Source organism: Epinephelus lanceolatus, chromosome 16 (genome assembly GCF_041903045.1).
Source record: "Epinephelus lanceolatus isolate andai-2023 chromosome 16, ASM4190304v1, whole genome shotgun sequence".
NCBI lineage: Eukaryota > Metazoa > Chordata > Actinopteri > Perciformes > Serranidae > Epinephelus > Epinephelus lanceolatus.
Window position 1 is genome coordinate 36,548,516 of NC_135749.1, and position 19,603 is coordinate 36,568,118.

A 19,603-nucleotide genomic window follows, 5' to 3' on the forward strand; every position below is an offset into this window, starting at 1 on the left:
CCGCCGTATCAACTAGGGACACATGGATGATTTTGGTGTCTATGTTGTCACTAAGTTGCCCTAAAGGCCAGTTAAACCTATTCCTTTACGCCTGACAGAAAAGCCCCTCTTCTCCCTCAGAGTGCCTCTCCCTCTCCGGCTGATCAGTTCAGTGCTGCTGACTGTGTTGGACTCCGGAGCGTCACCCCGACCTGACGCACTCTTGTACCAGAGCGCAGCTGTCACCATTACTTCATGCTTATTGGCTCAGGACCGAGAGAGGCAGAGGCAAAGCAAAGCAAAGGCAAACACGGAGAGAGTTGGACCCCTGCGCTCTGCTCCATCGATCTGCGGAGGCGCACAGAGGAGCTTCTACCGGACGTTGGACACATTTTCTGAGCTTTCACTTTTTTGAGAGGGAATGCTAGAAGTGAAATCGCTGTTTGGATCATGCTATTGGGAAATTTGGTACGGTAAGACTGTGACAGTTTTGTTGTTTGATTCTCATGTCGCTTTGTTTTAGCTTTAATTTGGAAATCTTTCCCAGCTCTCTTCCCCCCCGAAAAAAAGCTCTTGCAGAACTGATGTATCGACCTGCGAGTGGGAGAGTTGCACTTTGCCTCACATCAATGCAAGCTTTGAAATTTGGAAGCTTTACCTCAAGAGAAAGGACATTACATAACTGAGCAGGAATATGAATTATGAAGCAGCTATGACTGGCAACAGTTATTTTGGTCTGACCGTCACTGGGACAAGATGCATGATGATAATGATGATAGTGATGATGGTGATGGTGATGATGCATTGCCGGGAACTGCTAACTGTCAACAGTGACACACAGATTTGTTTACCTGGGGGAGCTAAAGGTGAGTTGTAGATTAAGTAGTTACACTATGTACTGTCCTCCTTTCTGTCAGGGCATGGGTTTGATACCATCACCATCGTCATCATCATCATAAAGAACTGTAGAATTATTTGTAAGACACCTGAGAGGGCACATCAGTCATTGGTGATGAATTGGGTCAATATGTTAAATGTATTCAAAAAATGAAAAATCTTCAATAATATAATATTATTATCTGTAAGAGTGTATAAGATGTGTAAGATTTTAGTGGACATTTAAAAATATTTTTTTTCCAAATGTAATACTAAAGGTACGGCCTTAAATCTAGTATTTGAAAATGTCCAATGGGAAGGGATCATGGAATTACAATATGTCCTGGCCACGAAGCACTCAGTCTCACTGACTCATGTTAAGATTCAAGCTGAAAGTGCTTCACGTCTCACCAAGTGATCTTTAGAGCTTTTGTTCTCAAACGTTCTATCCTTAAAAGTTACACTTATCTAGCAGAAAATTGGAATTTGTAGAGAAAAGTAATAAAGAAATACACAGACTTTTATGTTGAAAAAAAGTTTGTAGCTCTCCTCTGTCCACTTATTGATCATGTTACCCCTCAGAATTGAATAGAGTAGACTTTATTGTCATTGCACAAGAAGAACAACAAAATTTGCGTAGATCTTGTGACCCATTTGGTGGTCTTGGTCCCCAGGTTGGGAAACACTGTTTCTAAGGGGAGGACCAGTTTTGGAACCCCTCAGCTATAAGCCTGATTTAGCCCCTGGAGGCAGCAGTCAGTATTTTGAAGGTTTTGGTGTTGAGACTAGGGATAGACCGATATGGATTTGTTAGGGCTGATGCCGATACCAATTTTTTTCCATCACCCTTAGCCGATGACCGATTATGGACTGCCGATTTTCTTGAGCTGATATTTGGGGCCGATACTGCTTTTGCTCCCTCAATTTACATAAAAAAAAAAATGACACAATGATAACAAATATTACAGGTCTCAAGTTTAATATAAGAAACATTTATTGAACAGTAAAAAATACTAAAACAAGATGGAAAGTTGAGGTAGAACAGGTAGAATATTATTATTATTATTATTATTACACATTCAAATAAAAAAAAGAGTTCAGTGCTCTTAAATCTTCCAGTAATGTCTTTATAAAATAAACAAATATTTAAGCTGAAGCATAAATAAAACAACAACTACTGTACATAGTAGGATTCAACAGCTTTGTTCAACTTAACCACATACTTTCAAATGAAAAAAAGTGCCAGGGAAAAATAAATCCGAGAACCCACGCGCGTATCGGCCAATGCCGATACAAGTAAAAAACTCAAATATTGGCCCGATATATCGGCCGGCCGATGTATCGGTCTATCCTTAGTTGAGACCTGGATACAGCATTGGAGGCGGGCCCCATTCATTCCTATGAAAGTTGCTCAGTGGTGCATGAGGTCAAAAAACTTTGACTTCCTGGGTTTGAAATTAGCTGGATCCTCCATATTGTTGACCCCATAGAACAAGCGCAATAGAGACTTACCCCCAGACCTCCATGAAGTGGGCCAGGCTTTGGAGCCATTTTATATAGTGGCCAAACAGTGGTATTGCAATTTATGGGGTCCATCATGTGGTGCCATTGGGCCCAGACTTTTTCCCATAGACTTACATTGGGAAAGAGACATCTGTAAGTCAGCAGATAAACTTTTTTGAGTGTCACAACTCCACGAAATGATTCGATCTGCTATCAGAATTTAATGAATTTGGTCCAAAACATTTGAAAAGTCTAAAAGAGCCGCAAGATTAAATAATTTTATTCCCATTCAAGTTAGCAGAGCATTAAACCTGAAGTCAGTTGCTTGGCCAGCAGATTTTGGCTGCTTGGCCATGTAAGTCTAGTGCGCCTGCTCTATGGGCTCAGTGAAACAGCACCAGTCATCTGGGTAATTTCATACTGTGGAAAAAGTGATTTTTTTGTCTTCATGTGCCACTGAGCAACTTTCATAGGAATGAACGTGGTCCCACTGCCAATGTTGTATCCAGGTCTCTGAATACATCCATGCCTTCACCAGCTGAGCAGCTAACCTCTGGTTTTGCCCACTGCTAACTTGAATGGAGATAAAATTATTTAATTGTGCAGCTCCTCTAGACTTTCAAAATGTTACTGGACAGAATGGATCAAATCCCAGTGTCTTTCACAATGTAAATCTTTAGAAACAAGTCTTTGTGGGCCCCATGGATGGACCTGGAGGTTGTATTTCCACAGTTTAGCCACTATGTCAAATTGGCGTAAAAGCCAGCAGTATTCCTAGTGGCTTGGGTTTATCTGTAGGCAGTGGATAGCCAAGACTTCCTCTTCCATGTGCTGGTCGTTGTTTACAATCTGATTAGCATCTTGAGACAAAGGGAGGCAAGGTGTTTTAGGTCCAGATGCCATTTTGGCTAATCTCTAAAAACAGATATCTGCATATGAATGCAGATACATTTCTTAAAAGCAAATACAAAGCTAAATGGTCGGCACATTATAACTGATGGGCTCTGAGATTGCTCTTCTGCTAATGTGTTCCGCCTCCTTTGCTCTCCACATGGACTGTTTACGTGCAAGTAATGAAAGCCCGCTCAGACGTGATTGGTCAGTATTACTCAGGGTACTAACGGAAGTCAGATACCAAAATCTTGTTATTACCAACAGAGTCTGCATACGTACGTAGATATCTGTTTATAGAGATTCGAGAGGGACTACAGATGCAAATCCTGCTCAATTCAGTGGTTCTGGTTCTTCAATGTGCTCCAGGGAACTTCAGAGGTTATTGACAGATTTTTAGGAGGTTTCTCAAGAATATTAATCCAAAGCTAAATAGTAAACAGATGGAAAACATATATATATCATTTAAATCAAATCTGAGCACTTACTGTATCTCTCTCTGTGAGTTTTTGAGTTTTAAAAGTTTGTAGATCTTTGGGCTGAATAGCACTGCAAAAATATTTTTGTTCGCTCTTTCTTGTGCTTCATACTTATACTGAATTAAATCATGTGCCAGGGTGCTGTTGGGAAACTCCCAAAGAAAGGAGCATGGATGAGTGTTCCTTAGTTTTAGGGCTAGAACTGGACAGAAACTTAATCACCATCAGTTTTGCCAGTGAAGTAATCATTTAAGTCATTTGTCAAGCAGAACATTTTTAGGTTTCAGCTTGTCAGATGTGAGGATTTCCTGTTTTTCTCTGTTTTGTGTCACTATAAATTAAACGTTTTTGGGTTTTGAACTTTTGTTCCGACAAAATTTAAAACCATTACATTGAATTTGGATATTTTTTCACTGGATATTCTATAATCTATAGACAGATAGTTAAAATAATTGTAAGCAGGCTGTCAGTGACTTTAATTTGCACCACAGATTGTCTGTCTTTTCTCTTCATTTAGATCCTTAACTTTGAGGAAAATTTAAATTCCTGTTACAGAAAATCAGGTGGTTGAATTAAGACGACATCACTTTGTGAGAGCTGGTTAGGAACTTTCTTGTCTAACTGTTTTGTTATAAATCCAAATTTAGTTTAGTTTTCTTTGTCTGTTTATCATTATTTCTTCAATATCAAGAAGGTTCTGTTCTGACATCACTGAGACTTTGATATATTTTGACATCTCACAAATGATGTTGACCTCGGAAAACTAATCTTGCTGATATATGTGTACATGTTGATTTCACAGTTAGACCTTGGGTCTGGCACTGTAGAGATGTTTAGTATGATGCTGCTGTGAACATCTTAATCAGCTCTGTGCAGCATGTTATGTAAATTTTTATCTGTGGTGTGTCAGTGCCAGGTTCCTCTCTCTGAGTTAAACAAGGAGTGGAATCACAACATACTCAGCTTTTCCAAGGGTTGCCATTCCTGTCTGCTTGTTGACCTCTGACCCCTCTCTTGAGATGTGAACATGATTGTGTCCGAGAGGTGAAGAAAACAAACTCCTAGTAAGGGCAACAAGGTAGCACAGTGACCACCGTTACAGACACTATTTTGGAAAATTCTCTCATTTAAAGGACAGTTTCCTTTAAATCAAAATTTCATTTTTCCCTCTTACCTGTAGCTCTGTTTATCACTCTAGGTCGTTTTGGTCCGAGTTGTATAATAATAATAATAAACTTTTTTTGTATTGCACTTTTTTAAAAAAAAAAAAAAGTTACAAGGTGCATGGACAAGGAATAAAAAATACAGTGACAATAACATAGTAAAACAACAATAAAAACAACATAACAACAATAATGAATGAATCAGTAAAAACAGAAGGAGAAAAGAGAACAAGAGCATAGATGCACTAGACTATAATATATTATAATGATTATTTATGTTTTATAATGATTATTTATGTTTTTATTTTGTATTGTGATTTTAATGCATTTTCTTGCTCTGTAAAGCACTTTGAATTACGTTGTGTACGAATTGTGCTCTACAAATAAACTTGCCTTGCCTTGCCTAGACTGCTGCCATTAGCAGTAATAAAAAGCCTTTTTAGAAAAATAAGTTTTTAGAAGAGATTTAAAATTAGATAAGGAGCTGGCTAACTTGATGTCCTCAGGAAGATCGTTCCATAATCGGGGCGCATAGATGGCAAAGGCCCTGTCTCCCTTAGTCACAAGCCTAGTCCTAGGTATAACCAGTAGAGTCATATTTGAGGACCTCAAATTACCGGCTGGCTTGTAGGGAATTAAAAGCTCCATGATGTGGCCAGGAGCTAGGTCATGGAGAGCTTTAAAAGTTAACAATAAAATTTTAAAATCAATTCTAAATTTAACTGGCAGCCAGTGAAGTGCAGCTAAAACTGGAGTTATGTGCTCAAATCTCCTTGAAGCGGTGATCAGTCTGGCAGCAGACAACTGCAGACGGTGGAGACAACTCTGGCTAAGACAGGTGTAGAGGGTGTTGCAGTAGTCTAAGCGGGAGGACACAAGGGCATTTACAGTTTTGTTGAGGTCATGGAAAGATAAAAACTGTCTAATTTTAGAAATGTTTCTTAGGTGCATAAAACAAGATTGCACGGTTTTCTTAATATGGGCCTCAAAACAAAGATTAGAATCAAATAAAACACCAAGATTTCTTACAACATCTCTGACATTCACAGCCAGCCAAGACTGTTTTGGAAATGGGATCTGGAACTGAGGGGGCCAAACAAAAGAACTTATGATTTGTCAGTGTTGAGTTGAACGAAGTTTTGGGACATCCAGCATTGGATGTCGACAAGACAGGCCATGAGGGAAGCAAGACAACTGGGATTAGAGGATTTAAGTGAGACATAAAGCTGGGTGTCGTCAGCATAACAGTGAAACTGAATGTTGTGTTTGTGGATAACCTGGCCAAGAGGGAGCATATATATTGAAAATAATAAAGGGCCAAGGATAGATCCTTGTGGGACACCACAGGAGAGATGGGCAGACGATGATGAGGCATTGCCAATAACAACAGAAAGGGAGTTGCAGAGTGTTAAGCCCTGTTTCCACCAAACACTTTAGGTATGGTTTTGGAACCAAAAGTAACATTTTCAGAACAAAATAGAACAGGCTGCAGTGAGAGTCTCTCTCCATGGGATATTTAAACTTTACAAGCTCAGAGGTTTATTGTTGATGTAGCCCACAGGAACAAGGCTCCGCAAGGCTTTTTTTTTCTCTGAGGATTAGAATATATGCCGTTTACAGTACATAACCAGAACTAAATTAATATACATAAACGCTATGAAGCTCCACTCATTACTAAAAGTGTATGTCATTTAAAAATTAAAGTTATAGTGTCATTGCCTCATGCATTGAGTAACATTACAAGTAAATGTTCCACCTTAAAAGTTGCCAGCAGTTGGCCCACTGAAGAGAGCAAGAGGCAGCAAAACATCCTTTCATTTTATAGTTACAGTTTACTAATAAAACTCTCCACAGTATGAACAGTAGTTACATGAGCCTCAAAACCAGCCACAACTCAGCCCTGAGCAGAGTGACCAATCAATGGACTGCTGTGTTCACAGCTCCACCTTTTAGTACCAGACCTGTGTGCTAGGTACCCCAACAGAAGGGGGTACCAAAAATGGGGGCGGTACAGAACGGTTCTGTTGGTACCATCCACAACTTTTCACAGTGGAAACAGAAGAAAAGTGTACCAAACTGGACTGGACTGTATGCCCTCTCTCCAGTATAGTGGAGAGTGCATCTGCTAGCTCACCTAGCATCACTGAGCTAGCTAACATTGCAGCTCAGTCATAGAGGACACCAGTATTGTTTATATCTTGCCCTGTCACGAGCCTCTCATCCATGAGTAGCTGGCATGCTTCCTTCTGTACCGTGATACAGTTGGCGGTTGTAGTTTAGTAGAAAGAAAATAGTTCCTACATGAAACTGCTCACAACAAGGTCTGTGGATTACCTTGAGTAACCAGGTCATGATTTCTGTTGACATTGCTGTTGAGTTTTTCAAATGTATTTTTTTAGTGCTTTGAGCACCACCACAAGCCAAGTGACATCTAGTGCCATTATATTGGAGAGAGGGCACTCTGCAGAAGTGCTAATTGCCCCAGAGCTGCTGCTGATCCTGACCTTTAACCTACATGAGATTTTGCTTATTGGAGACTACAAACGATCATTTAATTTATGTTTTTGTAATGTGCGGTCTGTGGTTTTTCTGCAGGTAGTGGTTGCGTTCTGTCTGTGGGGAACTGATGTCAGCAGAGCTTATGTTTTTCATGCCAGTAGACCTGCAGATGGAGGAGACAACCCACCTCACACTAAAGGTGAGAACAGCCTCCATGTTTGATTCAAGACAAGTGAAAAAAAATCAGCTGTTTTAAAAATAAAAAGCTGATTATGCATGCTTCAAATGATCAAACTGGTGGTTTACGTGTTGTAGCCCTAAAATGTGAGAATGCTTAATGTTATTGCCAATCATTTACAAGAGTGGATAGATTTTGTTCTGTCCAGACATCCATTGGTTTCAGTGTGTTCCACATTGCCATTAAAACTATATTACGTACAACCTATAGACTTAAAACTATTACAGTTAAATTTAGGTGCTTTATTTTATTGTTTTGTTATTATTTGGAGCTACATTTGCAAGCAGAGATCATTTTGGTGCATACATTGATGCTCTGACATCTTAGAATTAACAATATGCTGCAGAAAACCACTGCATTAATGACTTATGTTGAAGTAGAATAAAACCCAATCTAGGAAACGACCAAAAAGCAAACGCAGATGTGGAAAAAGGATCAGATGGATTCATTTGTTTGATGCATTAAATAAAAACATCACTGTTTGGCAGCCAGGACTCAAAGTTCAGATACAAACAAAAAACAGAAACAAAACAAAACAGTCCCAACATGTGCTACTATAATGAAACCTTGACAGAACAGAAAGACTATTATTCCGCTCTCTGTTTGTTTTATCATTTATTAAATTGAACTGAAACTATATGCTTCCTGTGGAGTGCTTTAAAAAACAGCTGGTAGTTATATGCAGTGTGTGCTGTTTGTAGTTAATGGCCTTTACCCTGCATGAATACTTTGTGTACATAAAGTATGTTTGCAGCAGTTGTGGCTGACTGTGCCCCTCTCCTCTCTCCAGTCGTCTCAGAGTGGGTCAGCTCAGCAGGCTCCTGCAAGGGGAGGTGCTTTGAGCTGGAGGAGGCCAAACCTCCAGGATGCAGATGTGACAATCTGTGTAAAACCTACTACAGCTGCTGCTCTGACTTCGACCAGCACTGCCTGAAAACAGGTCAGTGTGATGTTACCCTGCCTTAACCACTTCTCCTGGTTTTATCTTCAACATATTATCTCCAACGAGGAAGCTGTGTCATCTTTCCTGTTTGATAAGATCTCACAAAAACAGCTTTTTGTGATCAAGTTTTTGTTGTAGTCTATTTACTTATATCTTCAATGATAACGCTGGCTGTTATTTCATCTTTTTCTTATTGTCAACAAAGTCACTGGAAAGCTCAAAACCAACAATGTGTTACACTCAAAACACACTAAGCAGTGGCGATTCCAAGTGCCAATCACTGCGATAATTACATTTTTCTGCAGCTGGAAGGTGCGTTCATGTGTTCTAGGCTGGAAGAAACTCTTTGTAACATAGGTCAGCATGTCACGGGAGTCACAGCACCTTTAGTTTGGCCGCACTTCGCCCCAGAATCAAACGGCAGCAGTTCAGAGCAACAACTTTCCGTAGACATTGCATGGCAGCTCACTGCAGGAGCTCTCATGAGTATTTAGGTCAGCAGGACGGTGTATGTACAACTGAGTCAACTAACCTACAGTGTGTTTTCATGGTAATGACAGTACAGTGGCTGAAAATGGCAAACACGCTACAATGGCCCAAAACATTTCCATAAGGAGTAAGGTGCTGGAGCTTCACAAACAAAGCCAATTCAAAACTTAAAACGAAAATCCAAAACAAATACAACACCATAAACATGGTGCAACTAAAAAAAAACATGCTGCAAAGCAAAAAACAAATACATTACAAAATCAAAAACACACAAACCTCCAAAACAAATGCAACGCAGCTGGTGCCGCTAATGCTAGCTAGCTACAAAAATCTGTTGCTATTTTGTCATATTGCAAAATACTAGGGCTAAATCTAAAATTTCAATAAGGAGTTAGTTTTTTGAAGTGATTTAGCAAAGTTCTTTTGAAGGAACAGAAACTTTTACCTTACTGAGGAGGTGTGGTTGACCCTGTTGCTAGTGACACAGTATTTTACACAGAGTTGGGTAAGGGTACTTTAAAAGTAATCAAAGTACTTTACTGCATTACTTTTTTTAAGGTAACCAGTTACTTTACTGCGTTACTCCCTGAGTAAAGTAACTCAAGCACTTTTAAAGTACTTTTGAGTATTCTACATTTCCTATTGGGCAATGGACCACAGGGCGCAAAGCCAACATTTTTTGTCTCCAAAATTAAAGTTATGGACCACTTGCCCTTCACTGAGATCCAATTCTCCCATCACAGCCGTCACTTTGACCAGTAGAAACACAGAACGATCTGCTGCCGTACACAACTGTATGACAACAACACCCCAGCATTTTTAATATTTCTTCTAGGGATGTTACCACACAGAGTAAAAGGGGGAAATGATGGTGTGAAACAGCAGAGACACTTTGTCAACCCGCTGAGTTAACGTTACTGTCATTAGCATCAAGCTAGCAAACAATGGTACATCCTCACGGTTGGACATAAAGTAATAACATTAACAAATTGTGGCGGGGCTTTTACTCACCACAACTGCAGAGGCTCCCAGCTTCATTTGAAACAAACTACATTATAGACGGTCCGTTATTTATTAATCCCTCTGTGTGTTTATATATTTACTTTTTATCTGCTCCGTTGTCTTTATAAAGTTAACATATCACACCGTCATTTCAAACTCAACACTTTTTCAAATTAAAAGCCCCTTATAACCTTGGCTGCGAGAATCCCTCCATTTTCTAAATAGGCTTTTATTGTGAAACATTTGTAGGAACTTGTTGTGGAAGATACAGTAACTTGAATTTTTGCGTAATGTGCTTCAAATGTAGCTCCTGCCATCTGCTGACGCTTTTTACGTTACTACAACAACATTTCGGCTGGCACATGAACATACGCAGTTCTGACAGTGACTCAAATCATAGTGAAAGTAATTAAAATAGGACAAGAATAACCCGATGACATCACACACGTCATGAAAGATGACCAGGGATAATTGGTGAGTACCATCGTGTAGTGTGTCATGTCTGTCGGCAAAGTCATGGCACGATTTTATGACTCCACAATCGTGTAATGTGACATAGTGACTTTCAGAACGGGCAGAAAAGTCGTGTAGCATGTACCACGCATAATGCAAGTCCTGAGTCTGAAATATGTCTGTCAACGAGCCCTCCTCCATCTTTTTTTAGACTCCACCGTAGACAACGGCAGCATTTCTTCTACCACATAGCAAGCCACAAGCTTCGTGGCTTCTTTCGGAACGATAGGTTTAACGTTATTGCTGTTATTAGAACCAAAAGACAGTCAGTGGTGTTTCGGAGCTGAAGGACCTGCGTTCTAAAAAGTAACAGAAGTAACTGATGTCTTGTTTGAAAATGTACTTAAGTATTTGATTACTCAAACAGCAAACTGACGCGTTAGGTTACTCGTTACTGCAAAAAGTAATCAAAGTACATTTAAACAGTTATACCCAACACCGTAAATGAAATGAACCGCATCACAATATGAGCCTGTGAAAGCGTTGAAATTGTTTGTGTGATCACTCTGCTGATGGAAGGTTGAGACAGACCTAAATCATCACTGCTGCATTTTTCCAGTTGCCAAATATTTCTGTGTAGTAATCACTGTAATTTCTGGTGTTATAGTGTAATTGCTTTGGGTGGGAGATGGTAACGCATCTCTACGGAGATCGACCACAAACATTCCAGCACCATCTAATCTGTGGTGTTTCATTAACTCACTGTCAGTCAGTGTTTGGAGAATATTTCTCCATTTTCTGCTCTGCTTAAGAAACTCTAAATCCTTCTAAAAGTAACTTTTATCTGTACCAGGCCCTAGTCTTAACTTTAAGGGGAAATTCTTAAAAAACATCATATTTCTAAGAATTTCCTTAGAATTTCATCACTAGGAGCAACACTTATTTGTGTGTGTGTGTGTGTGTGTGTGTGTGTTTTTGACTCTGCATTTTTTTTGTATTTGCAGTGTGATTGCTGTTAATGTATGCTTTCTGCAGCATGTTTCTTATTTGCAGCCTTTGTCCGTTGTATTTGTTTTGGATTTTTCACATGTTTTTGAATTGAGCTGAGTTTCTGAAGCTGCCGCACATTTCCACTAATGGAAATGTTTTGGGCTGTTTGAGTGTATTTGACTTAGTTGACCACTATATAAAGTAAATATGTCACCCAGTGCAACAGGTTTATCTCCACATTTTGTAGACACATTTAAACAGATTCACACATGTATTGATGGTGCTGGTCTTTATAATATCAGTAACAGTAAGCAGTAGTATAGTGATACTGTAAATTTTCTACTTAATTTGTTTGCATTACCGTACTGCGGTACTACAGTAGCTCCAGTGCTCAGTAAAGCTCAGTGTACACAACATGATAAGAGCTCTCTGCTGCAGCTGAGGCAACATGAACAAAGGGCAACTGTCCTGGAGTTAGCCAAAATGCCAATTTTCATCTGATGCTAATTTAGACCTTGGCCAGGCAAAGAGAGTGTAACCACAGTTTCATCTTGAAAACATTAAGCAAACAACACTGGGACATTTTCCAACACTAAACTAAATCTCCCCAAGTGGGTTCAACAACCACAAGCTACTTGGGATTTTACAACGCCTGATTGGCTTATAATTGGAAAGTTGTTACAGACTTTATGTGCTTGAGATTTAACTCACAGTTTAATGTTTTCATTTGTGATTTTTGCCATATGGATTTAAAGCATCACTGTATTGTTTAAAGCAGTGAGGTGACTGTCATGAAGTGATGAACTGACTTTCCTCCTTCCTGTGTCTCAGCGGGAGGATTTGAGTGCACGCAGGATCGCTGCGGGGAGGAGAGGAATGAGAACCACGCCTGTCGCTGCTCAGATGACTGTCTGGAGAAAGGAGACTGCTGCTCCAACTACAAGTCACTATGTAAAGGTACTCATCATGATGTGTCTGTACATAGCATCATACACAGCTTGAGAATTAATGTGCATGAAAGTAGGTAATGACTCTGTGCTGTTGTTTCCACGTGAGGTGAGACTTCATGGGTGCATGGAGAATGTGAGGAGATCAAGACTGCTGAATGTCCTGCAGGGTGAGTCTGAAACTGACATGAAACTGTTCAGCACAAGAGTGTGTATACTGATACTATCCATGCATATTTAGTTTTTGTTTCATTTTACAGCAGGTGGGTAAAACTATAGGGATTTTTAAGCTTGAAAAAGTGTAAGTTTGCAAATATTAGAAAAATCAGTCCTTTACCACCATTTAGGAGCACTTCAATAGGATCCAGTAAAGGTTAATAATCTTTCTCTTAATAATCTTTTCACATGGTATTAATACCACCTGTGAATTCTGTTTATTTTTCTTTGTTCTGCTCAGCTTCATCCGTCCTCCCCTCATCATGCTGTCTGTTGACGGGTTCAGAGCCTCCTACCTGAAGAAGGGCAGCTCTGTCATCCCCAACATACATAAACTCAGTACGTGTGCTTTACTTTCTCTTGTATTTCATCTCCTGAATGCAGTTGTAGTGATTGTAGAGGTCATGATCTGTGTAACTATGTGAATCTTAGAGAAGCTCTCGTGCATATTGTACAGCCAACTTAAATATGGCCTCAAAACAGTGGACAACTAACACATAGCTAACTGACACAAGCAAGACTACTTTTCGGAAATAAATCTGCAAGTCTTCGTCCTCTCTGGAACTCTCTTGGTGCAAAGCCTAGAAATTAATAATTTCCCTGGGAAATGAGAGGATGAGATTTCCAACGCTCTTGGCTTGGTCTGCAATACTGTCCAACCCATGTGCTTATGAGGATGGAAGCTGGTTTTCAAGTTAGGTGGGAGCCAGAGGGAGCTGAACTCCGGTAAGTGAGGGCTCTGAGCTCCCATGAAAGCAGTTAAACCATACATCTACCTAATACATAACCATCAATTGTTATTTTAAGCACACACACAAAAAAATTGAATGCAATGAGCATTATTAACAAGATCAATTACCAAAAGAACTACGCACTGTGTTCTCTGTGAATGACAATATCAATCAATCAATCAATTTTATTTATAAAGCCCAATATCACAAATCACAATTTGCCTCACAGGGCTTTACAGCATATGACATCCCTCTGTCCTTAGGATCTTCACAGCTGATAAGGAAAAACTCCCCCCTAAAAAAAACCCTTTTTACCGGGGGGGGTTGGGGGGACGGTAGAAACATGAGGAAGAGCAACTGAGGAGGGATCCCTCTTCCAGGATGGACAGACGTGCAATAGATGTCGTACAGAACAGATCAACATGATAAATTAACAGTAATCCATATGACACAATCAGACAGGGAGAGAGAGAGAGAGAGAGAGAGAGAGAGAGAGAGTAGTAGTAGTAGATAGTATACATATGTGACAATAATCATATGTGTATAATAACAGTAGAAGTATGACTAATGATAACAGCAGCAGCAGGAGGCATCTGACAGGATACCAGGTTAGTGACCTGCAGTACGGCCGAGTTAGCAAGATGCAGTAACAGGACATGAGAGAGAGAGAGAGAAGGAGAGAAGGTACCCGGTGTATTATAGGAGGTCCCCCGGCAGACTAGGCCTAAGTCAGCCTAACTAGGGGCTGGTACAAGCCAAGCCTGAGCCAACCCTAACTATAAGCTTTATCAAAGAGGAAAGTCTTAAGTCTAGTCTTAAATGTGGAGACGGTGTCTGCCTCCCGGACCGCAACAGGAAGATGATATGGCTGCATCACCAAGCCACCATAGTGTGCAAAAGCTTAAAATAACTTTGAAGTGCTGTTTCCTGTTGTAGAGTGAGTGAATAACAGACAGCTACTTAAGAGAGACAGGAAGCTAGCTCAACGACATGGCGCTTCAAACTTACAGTTTCTGCCAGAATCCGCTCTGGAGCTTGTACTGACCATTGAAGAATGCACCCTATGCCTGTTTAGACTGCATGAGCAGTGAATGTCAGAGCCCATTTGTAAGAAGAAGCCACTACAAGTAGGCCATTATCCAACGTTATCGTAATATTGAATGTTGCAATCATGTACTTGATACAACTGTTCATGGACCATGCAATGAGCAGTGGAATCTCTCTGTCTCTCATGGAAAGTGCAACTGTGACAGATGATAATTATTTATTTATTTTCGCCCTTAAAATAACTTAATTTAGAGACTCCATGAAGCTCAGATTATGACTTGAACTCTTGATGGATGGAGGAGTTGGCAACAAACCTCCACAGCAACAAAGTGTCCAAACTGGGAACAGATTTCCAACATTGCTGCAAGACCCTGGATCTCCATCAGATGACCTGGATAACCTCTTATCCTCACAAAGCAAAGCACTGAGACTCATTCTGAAAGCCTGTAGGGAAAGCAAACGACCTGGCCCCAAACTCTGATTGTGGGGGATTTGCTGTAAGAGATGTAAAAGATAGGAGCACTGAGAACAACAAAAAAAGGTTTGGTTTTTGACAAAAAACAAAAAACCAAATTCTGGATGCACGACCAGCTGTGACAAACAGTGCACATAGCAACCTATGACAATCAGAGATACTGAAATGAGACTTTACCGACTTTCCGTTGAAAACACTCAGCTCCTTGAATACAGCAGTATTTGTAAGTGGTCCTCTGCATCACATACACACACAAAACAACAACAACGACAACAACAACAACAACAACAACAACAACAACAAAAACACAGATAAAGATATAGGACAAGGGGGTGTGTCACATCATGGAGGAGATAGTCGGGAGCATTGGAGGGTGTGGGTGACCCCCACCCCGTGCGGCTCTGCAGGGGCTGAAGGCATCCTACAAATTTACTCAATTTTATTAAAAATTGGCCTCTTCCATCCTCCTCCTCCACTCTTCCTCCAGACTGTTGTTGTTGTTATCATCATTATTATTTTTGCAAGAAGTATAGTTGGCATCATCATTATTGATGTTACTACTACTACTATTTACTGTCATTATTTTTAATACGATAATTATTGTTGTTATTATTATTATTGTTATGATTTTTATTATTAATGCAAGCAGTTGCCAATACTACTACTGTTAGTATTATTATTCTTTCTTCAACTATAAATAATATTATTATAACTATCACTACTATCATCATTGTTATAATTATTAACATTGTAATAACATAACCATTATTATATCCACTAAAACTCATAAGTAATGTGCACCCGTACACTCTCAGAAAAGCATTGCTGGCATCAAACACCTGGCTTCTAACTGCGTGTACTGTCTAATCACAGCACTTAATTAACAGTTTAATCTTTTACTTGGACAGTGGACATCTTTTTAGAGCAGATGGAATATGCCTCAACAATTCAAATTCAACCTATTTTACTTCCTGCACCACCCATTTGCTCCCTCTGCCAAGGACAAGAGACAATAGGAACCAAAATATACAACAAGACATAATACATCAGACCAGAAACCTTTAAGGAGACTTTAAAACATGAGGGACATTAGAGCCAAGAGAGAAATTTTCCACCCCACATGCCAAAACTACCACCTGAGAGGAACAGATAAGAAAACTGAAAACTGCTGGGACCAAACATACCCATGGGTGCCTAACTTTGTGTAAAAGTGGGGGGGCAAAATATGACCTGAGTAAGGATGTGCGAAAAACCAGAAACAAAACATATTCCAATAAATTTATTGATTATGAGTCTCAATGCTGTGTCGCAGGACCAAGTAATTTAAAGAAATGAGACATTCAAATACCATTTTAACAATTTACACATTTGATTACAAAGGCAGAAGTTACACATTTTTTTTCAACTGTCCAGAGCAACATAACGCTGGAGGGCTCTGCATTAATGCTGCATTGGTCAAAACTGTAAGTAGGGTGACTAGGTCCCAATAAATCAAATGTGGGACAAGGAGTAGGTTTGTGAGGGACAATGTGGGACACCCGCCCCCAGCGCGAAGTTTAGTCATCAGAGACTAAATACATTCATCATAAACTATACGTAGTCTACTGTATATTAACACTGGACTGTTTTGTTTATTGAAGTATTTAGCAACACAGAGACTTATGGTCAGTGGGATCTGAGGATTCTTATAATGACATCTGTAGCCTACAGATGTGAAGCTCTGACTGTATCTGAGTGAGCCTTAATGAAAGCTGTTGTCTTGTATTTTTTTCCTCTGAAAATATGAACCATACAGTCAAACACAGTTTATTCAACCTGTGTAGTTGAGGGGACAGGTCAAACTGATATGATGCTGATTTACAGGAGAATTCATGTCAAATGGAGGATAAACCATGAACATAAACTACAGATCACCTGTAAAGCATTTTACTAAATGAATCTATCATAATTAAAACAACTGGAGACTGAGAACAAACTGATACATGGGTCTGATCACTTTTTTAATAAATTGACATCATTCCAGACAGGATGTAAGTGTGTCTGTGACTTCCTGTACGGACTGAAGGCTGCTGGAAACTGTCGGGAAACTGTCCGACTTCACCGCAGCTTTTTGTCACCGGCCCCGCTGCGGCCGCCTGATCTCGTCTACTTTTCAGGCGAGGTGCAGTTCATCTCGAACGAGCCTATGGACACTCGCTAACGAGTGTCACCTGTTGCGATCAAGGAGGTTGAAATAGTTGCTATATGGGGCGGGAGGGGCGAGCCCTAGGGCTTAAAAGCACATGCGGTGTTGCTATGACAATAAACAGAGAGCCTACATGGGCCGGCCGCTGCATGTAGCTTCTTCTCATTGAGGGTGAATGCAAGCGCGGGTGACAACCAATCATGCGGGACATGGTCTCAATTTGCGTGATGCGTGAAAAGAGACAGAAATGCTGTGCAGTCCCACGCAATGTGGGACGTCTGGTCACCCCACATGTTTTTTTCCTTATCTTATTGTTCCATAAGTTATGGATAGTTAGCTGGCGTTTCATAGTTGGTTTTTCATGTAGGCCTAGTCTGTGGCACACTGTACCAGACTGTACAGCTTCTGCTGCAGTATGCCGTGCAGAGAGCAGCGCTAGATGTCCGGAGTGAAACACGCAATCAGACAAGCTGCTTCTCCACATCTTTCCCGTTTTTGTCATTAATGTGTCTTAAACTACAATGGCGAAAACGTGAAATGCATCCACAACTAAAACAGGCAAGCTAACTACCAGTATTTGAGAGCAAATTTACAGAAGTACAAACAATCCAAACTCCTTCTAATAAGCGGACATGGCAACCATGGTGCACTTGCTCCATACTGCCTGGAATATGCCACTTGGATTGAAAATGGGGTGCAGAATAATTCAAATACGATTATTTAAATGTAAATAAGATTAATTTGTTTAAATTTTAATTACATTTTATATTGAAAATGTTCAATTAAATATTATGCAACAACATTTTGACTTAAAAAGAGTTGAAAAAAGTGGGGGGGCAAAGCTCATATTTTGCCCCCCCACCTTGAAAAGTGGAGGGGCATTTGCCTTACTTGCCTATAGGGGTAGGCGCCAGTGAACATACCCCTCGCCCAGTTTTCATTTTACCTCCCCTAACTCCCTCTCTGTTTGCCTCCACCATTGGCTTTAAGTCCCCGGCCAGTTTATGACGCCCGCCATCTCCCCTTCCTCCTCAACAGCATTAGAATCATCCTCTGTCTATGCAGCCTGATTAAAGCACATCAAGTCCAGATGGCACAACTGACTGTGTACAAAATATAGCAAACTCTCACTGATCTGTCTGGCCAGGCCACAAGGATGATGGCACTTATGAATGTCCCTGAGTAGAGCTGGGACCAACTGTGCCACTAACTTTCTCTATTCTTCTCTGCTCAGTCTTTGTTTTTCAAATGTGCTGTATAATGAACGCTGCCTTGTCTTGCTTACAGTTGCACAAGTCAAGATTTGGGTCAGCAGCAGACAACTTTTTTTATTTTAATTGAGTGCTTGAAGTATGTTTTATAAATTCAGTGCATTTGTTTCCTCCTAGGAGAGTGTGGTACATCATCACCCTACATGCGACCAATCTACCCATCAAAGACATTCCCAAATTTATACACCCTAGCCACAGTAAGTGATGCTGGGTAAAGTCTTGATAACTGGTTTATATCTTTATTATGTAACATCAGATGGTACAGTAAAGCAGAGCTGTAAATATGTACTGCTACATTTGTAAGATAGCCACGCTAAAATGAACTGTAGAGACTTCGCTCTGTACGATCTCTCTGCAGGGTCTGTACCCAGAGTCTCATGGGATTGTGGGGAACACGATGCACGACCCGGTGTTTAATGCCACCTTCAGCCTGCGCACCAGAGAGAAACTGAACCACCGCTGGTGGGGTGGACAGCCTGTGAGTAAACTCTACATATCAGTTTGTAACAGGAATCAATTCAGACTTGCACTGGTTAGCCATCAGTTACTGCACGTCACTCAGTGTTGCCATATGTACAGTAATTATTGTATTTGCACAATAATTTTACGATATACAATCAGTAATTTAAAAAAACGCCAGATGCACAAGATGTTTCAGATGATTCAGATGTACATTTTGCCATTTCAATAAACCCACAATGAATTTTGGAAAATGTTATTGTTTGCCATCTTTGAGAAGACTGATATCAAATTTTGCATCTGACTTGAGCACACAGGACATGTTTGGCCTGGCTTAGCACAAAAAGTTAGCAGAATGCTGACACTAACTTGAAATGACACCTTATTTAAAAACCTTGTGCACCACAAAATTTACCTCAGTTGGTATGCGTTCACGTGATCTCAATCGCTTGGTGTAAGATGGATGTAAGGGTGCTCTCAGACCTAGAGTTTTCTTGCTTTGGTCTGAATCAGGGAGTAATTTTGTTATCAAGTGTCATAATTGTCTAGAGGAGATTCGTGTTCTCACTGCAGCATTTAAAAGGGGACCAGATCAAATGCTGTGTGCGAGAAAGCTGCTCTTGATTGGTCAGAATGTCCATGCAGGAAAAATCCAGGAAGTAAACAAAACGTTGAAGAAGAGTACACTTGCAAGATAAATGCAACACTTGCTAATAGAGGGACAAATAGGCTGGTTGTTTTTAGCGCTGGTCATCGCGTACTATAGT

The 19,603-nt window shown here is 40.2% G+C and overlaps 1 protein-coding gene across 1 annotated transcript in view; it reads left to right on the forward strand.

Annotated features, from left to right (window-relative positions):
- Positions 1-284: 284 nt before the first annotated feature.
- The window catches only part of enpp2l (ectonucleotide pyrophosphatase/phosphodiesterase 2-like), an 85,414-nt gene continuing 66,095 nt past the window's right edge, over positions 285-19,603 (forward strand). Inside the window, exons 1-8 of the mRNA XM_033637624.2 lie at positions 285-447; positions 7,487-7,589; positions 8,419-8,568; positions 12,337-12,462; positions 12,562-12,622; positions 12,910-13,007; positions 18,495-18,574; positions 18,736-18,855. Of these exons, the coding sequence (XP_033493515.1) occupies positions 430-447; positions 7,487-7,589; positions 8,419-8,568; positions 12,337-12,462; positions 12,562-12,622; positions 12,910-13,007; positions 18,495-18,574; positions 18,736-18,855 (756 nt within the window). The 5' untranslated portion in view covers positions 285-429. The remainder of the gene's footprint in view (positions 448-7,486; positions 7,590-8,418; positions 8,569-12,336; positions 12,463-12,561; positions 12,623-12,909; positions 13,008-18,494; positions 18,575-18,735; positions 18,856-19,603) is intronic.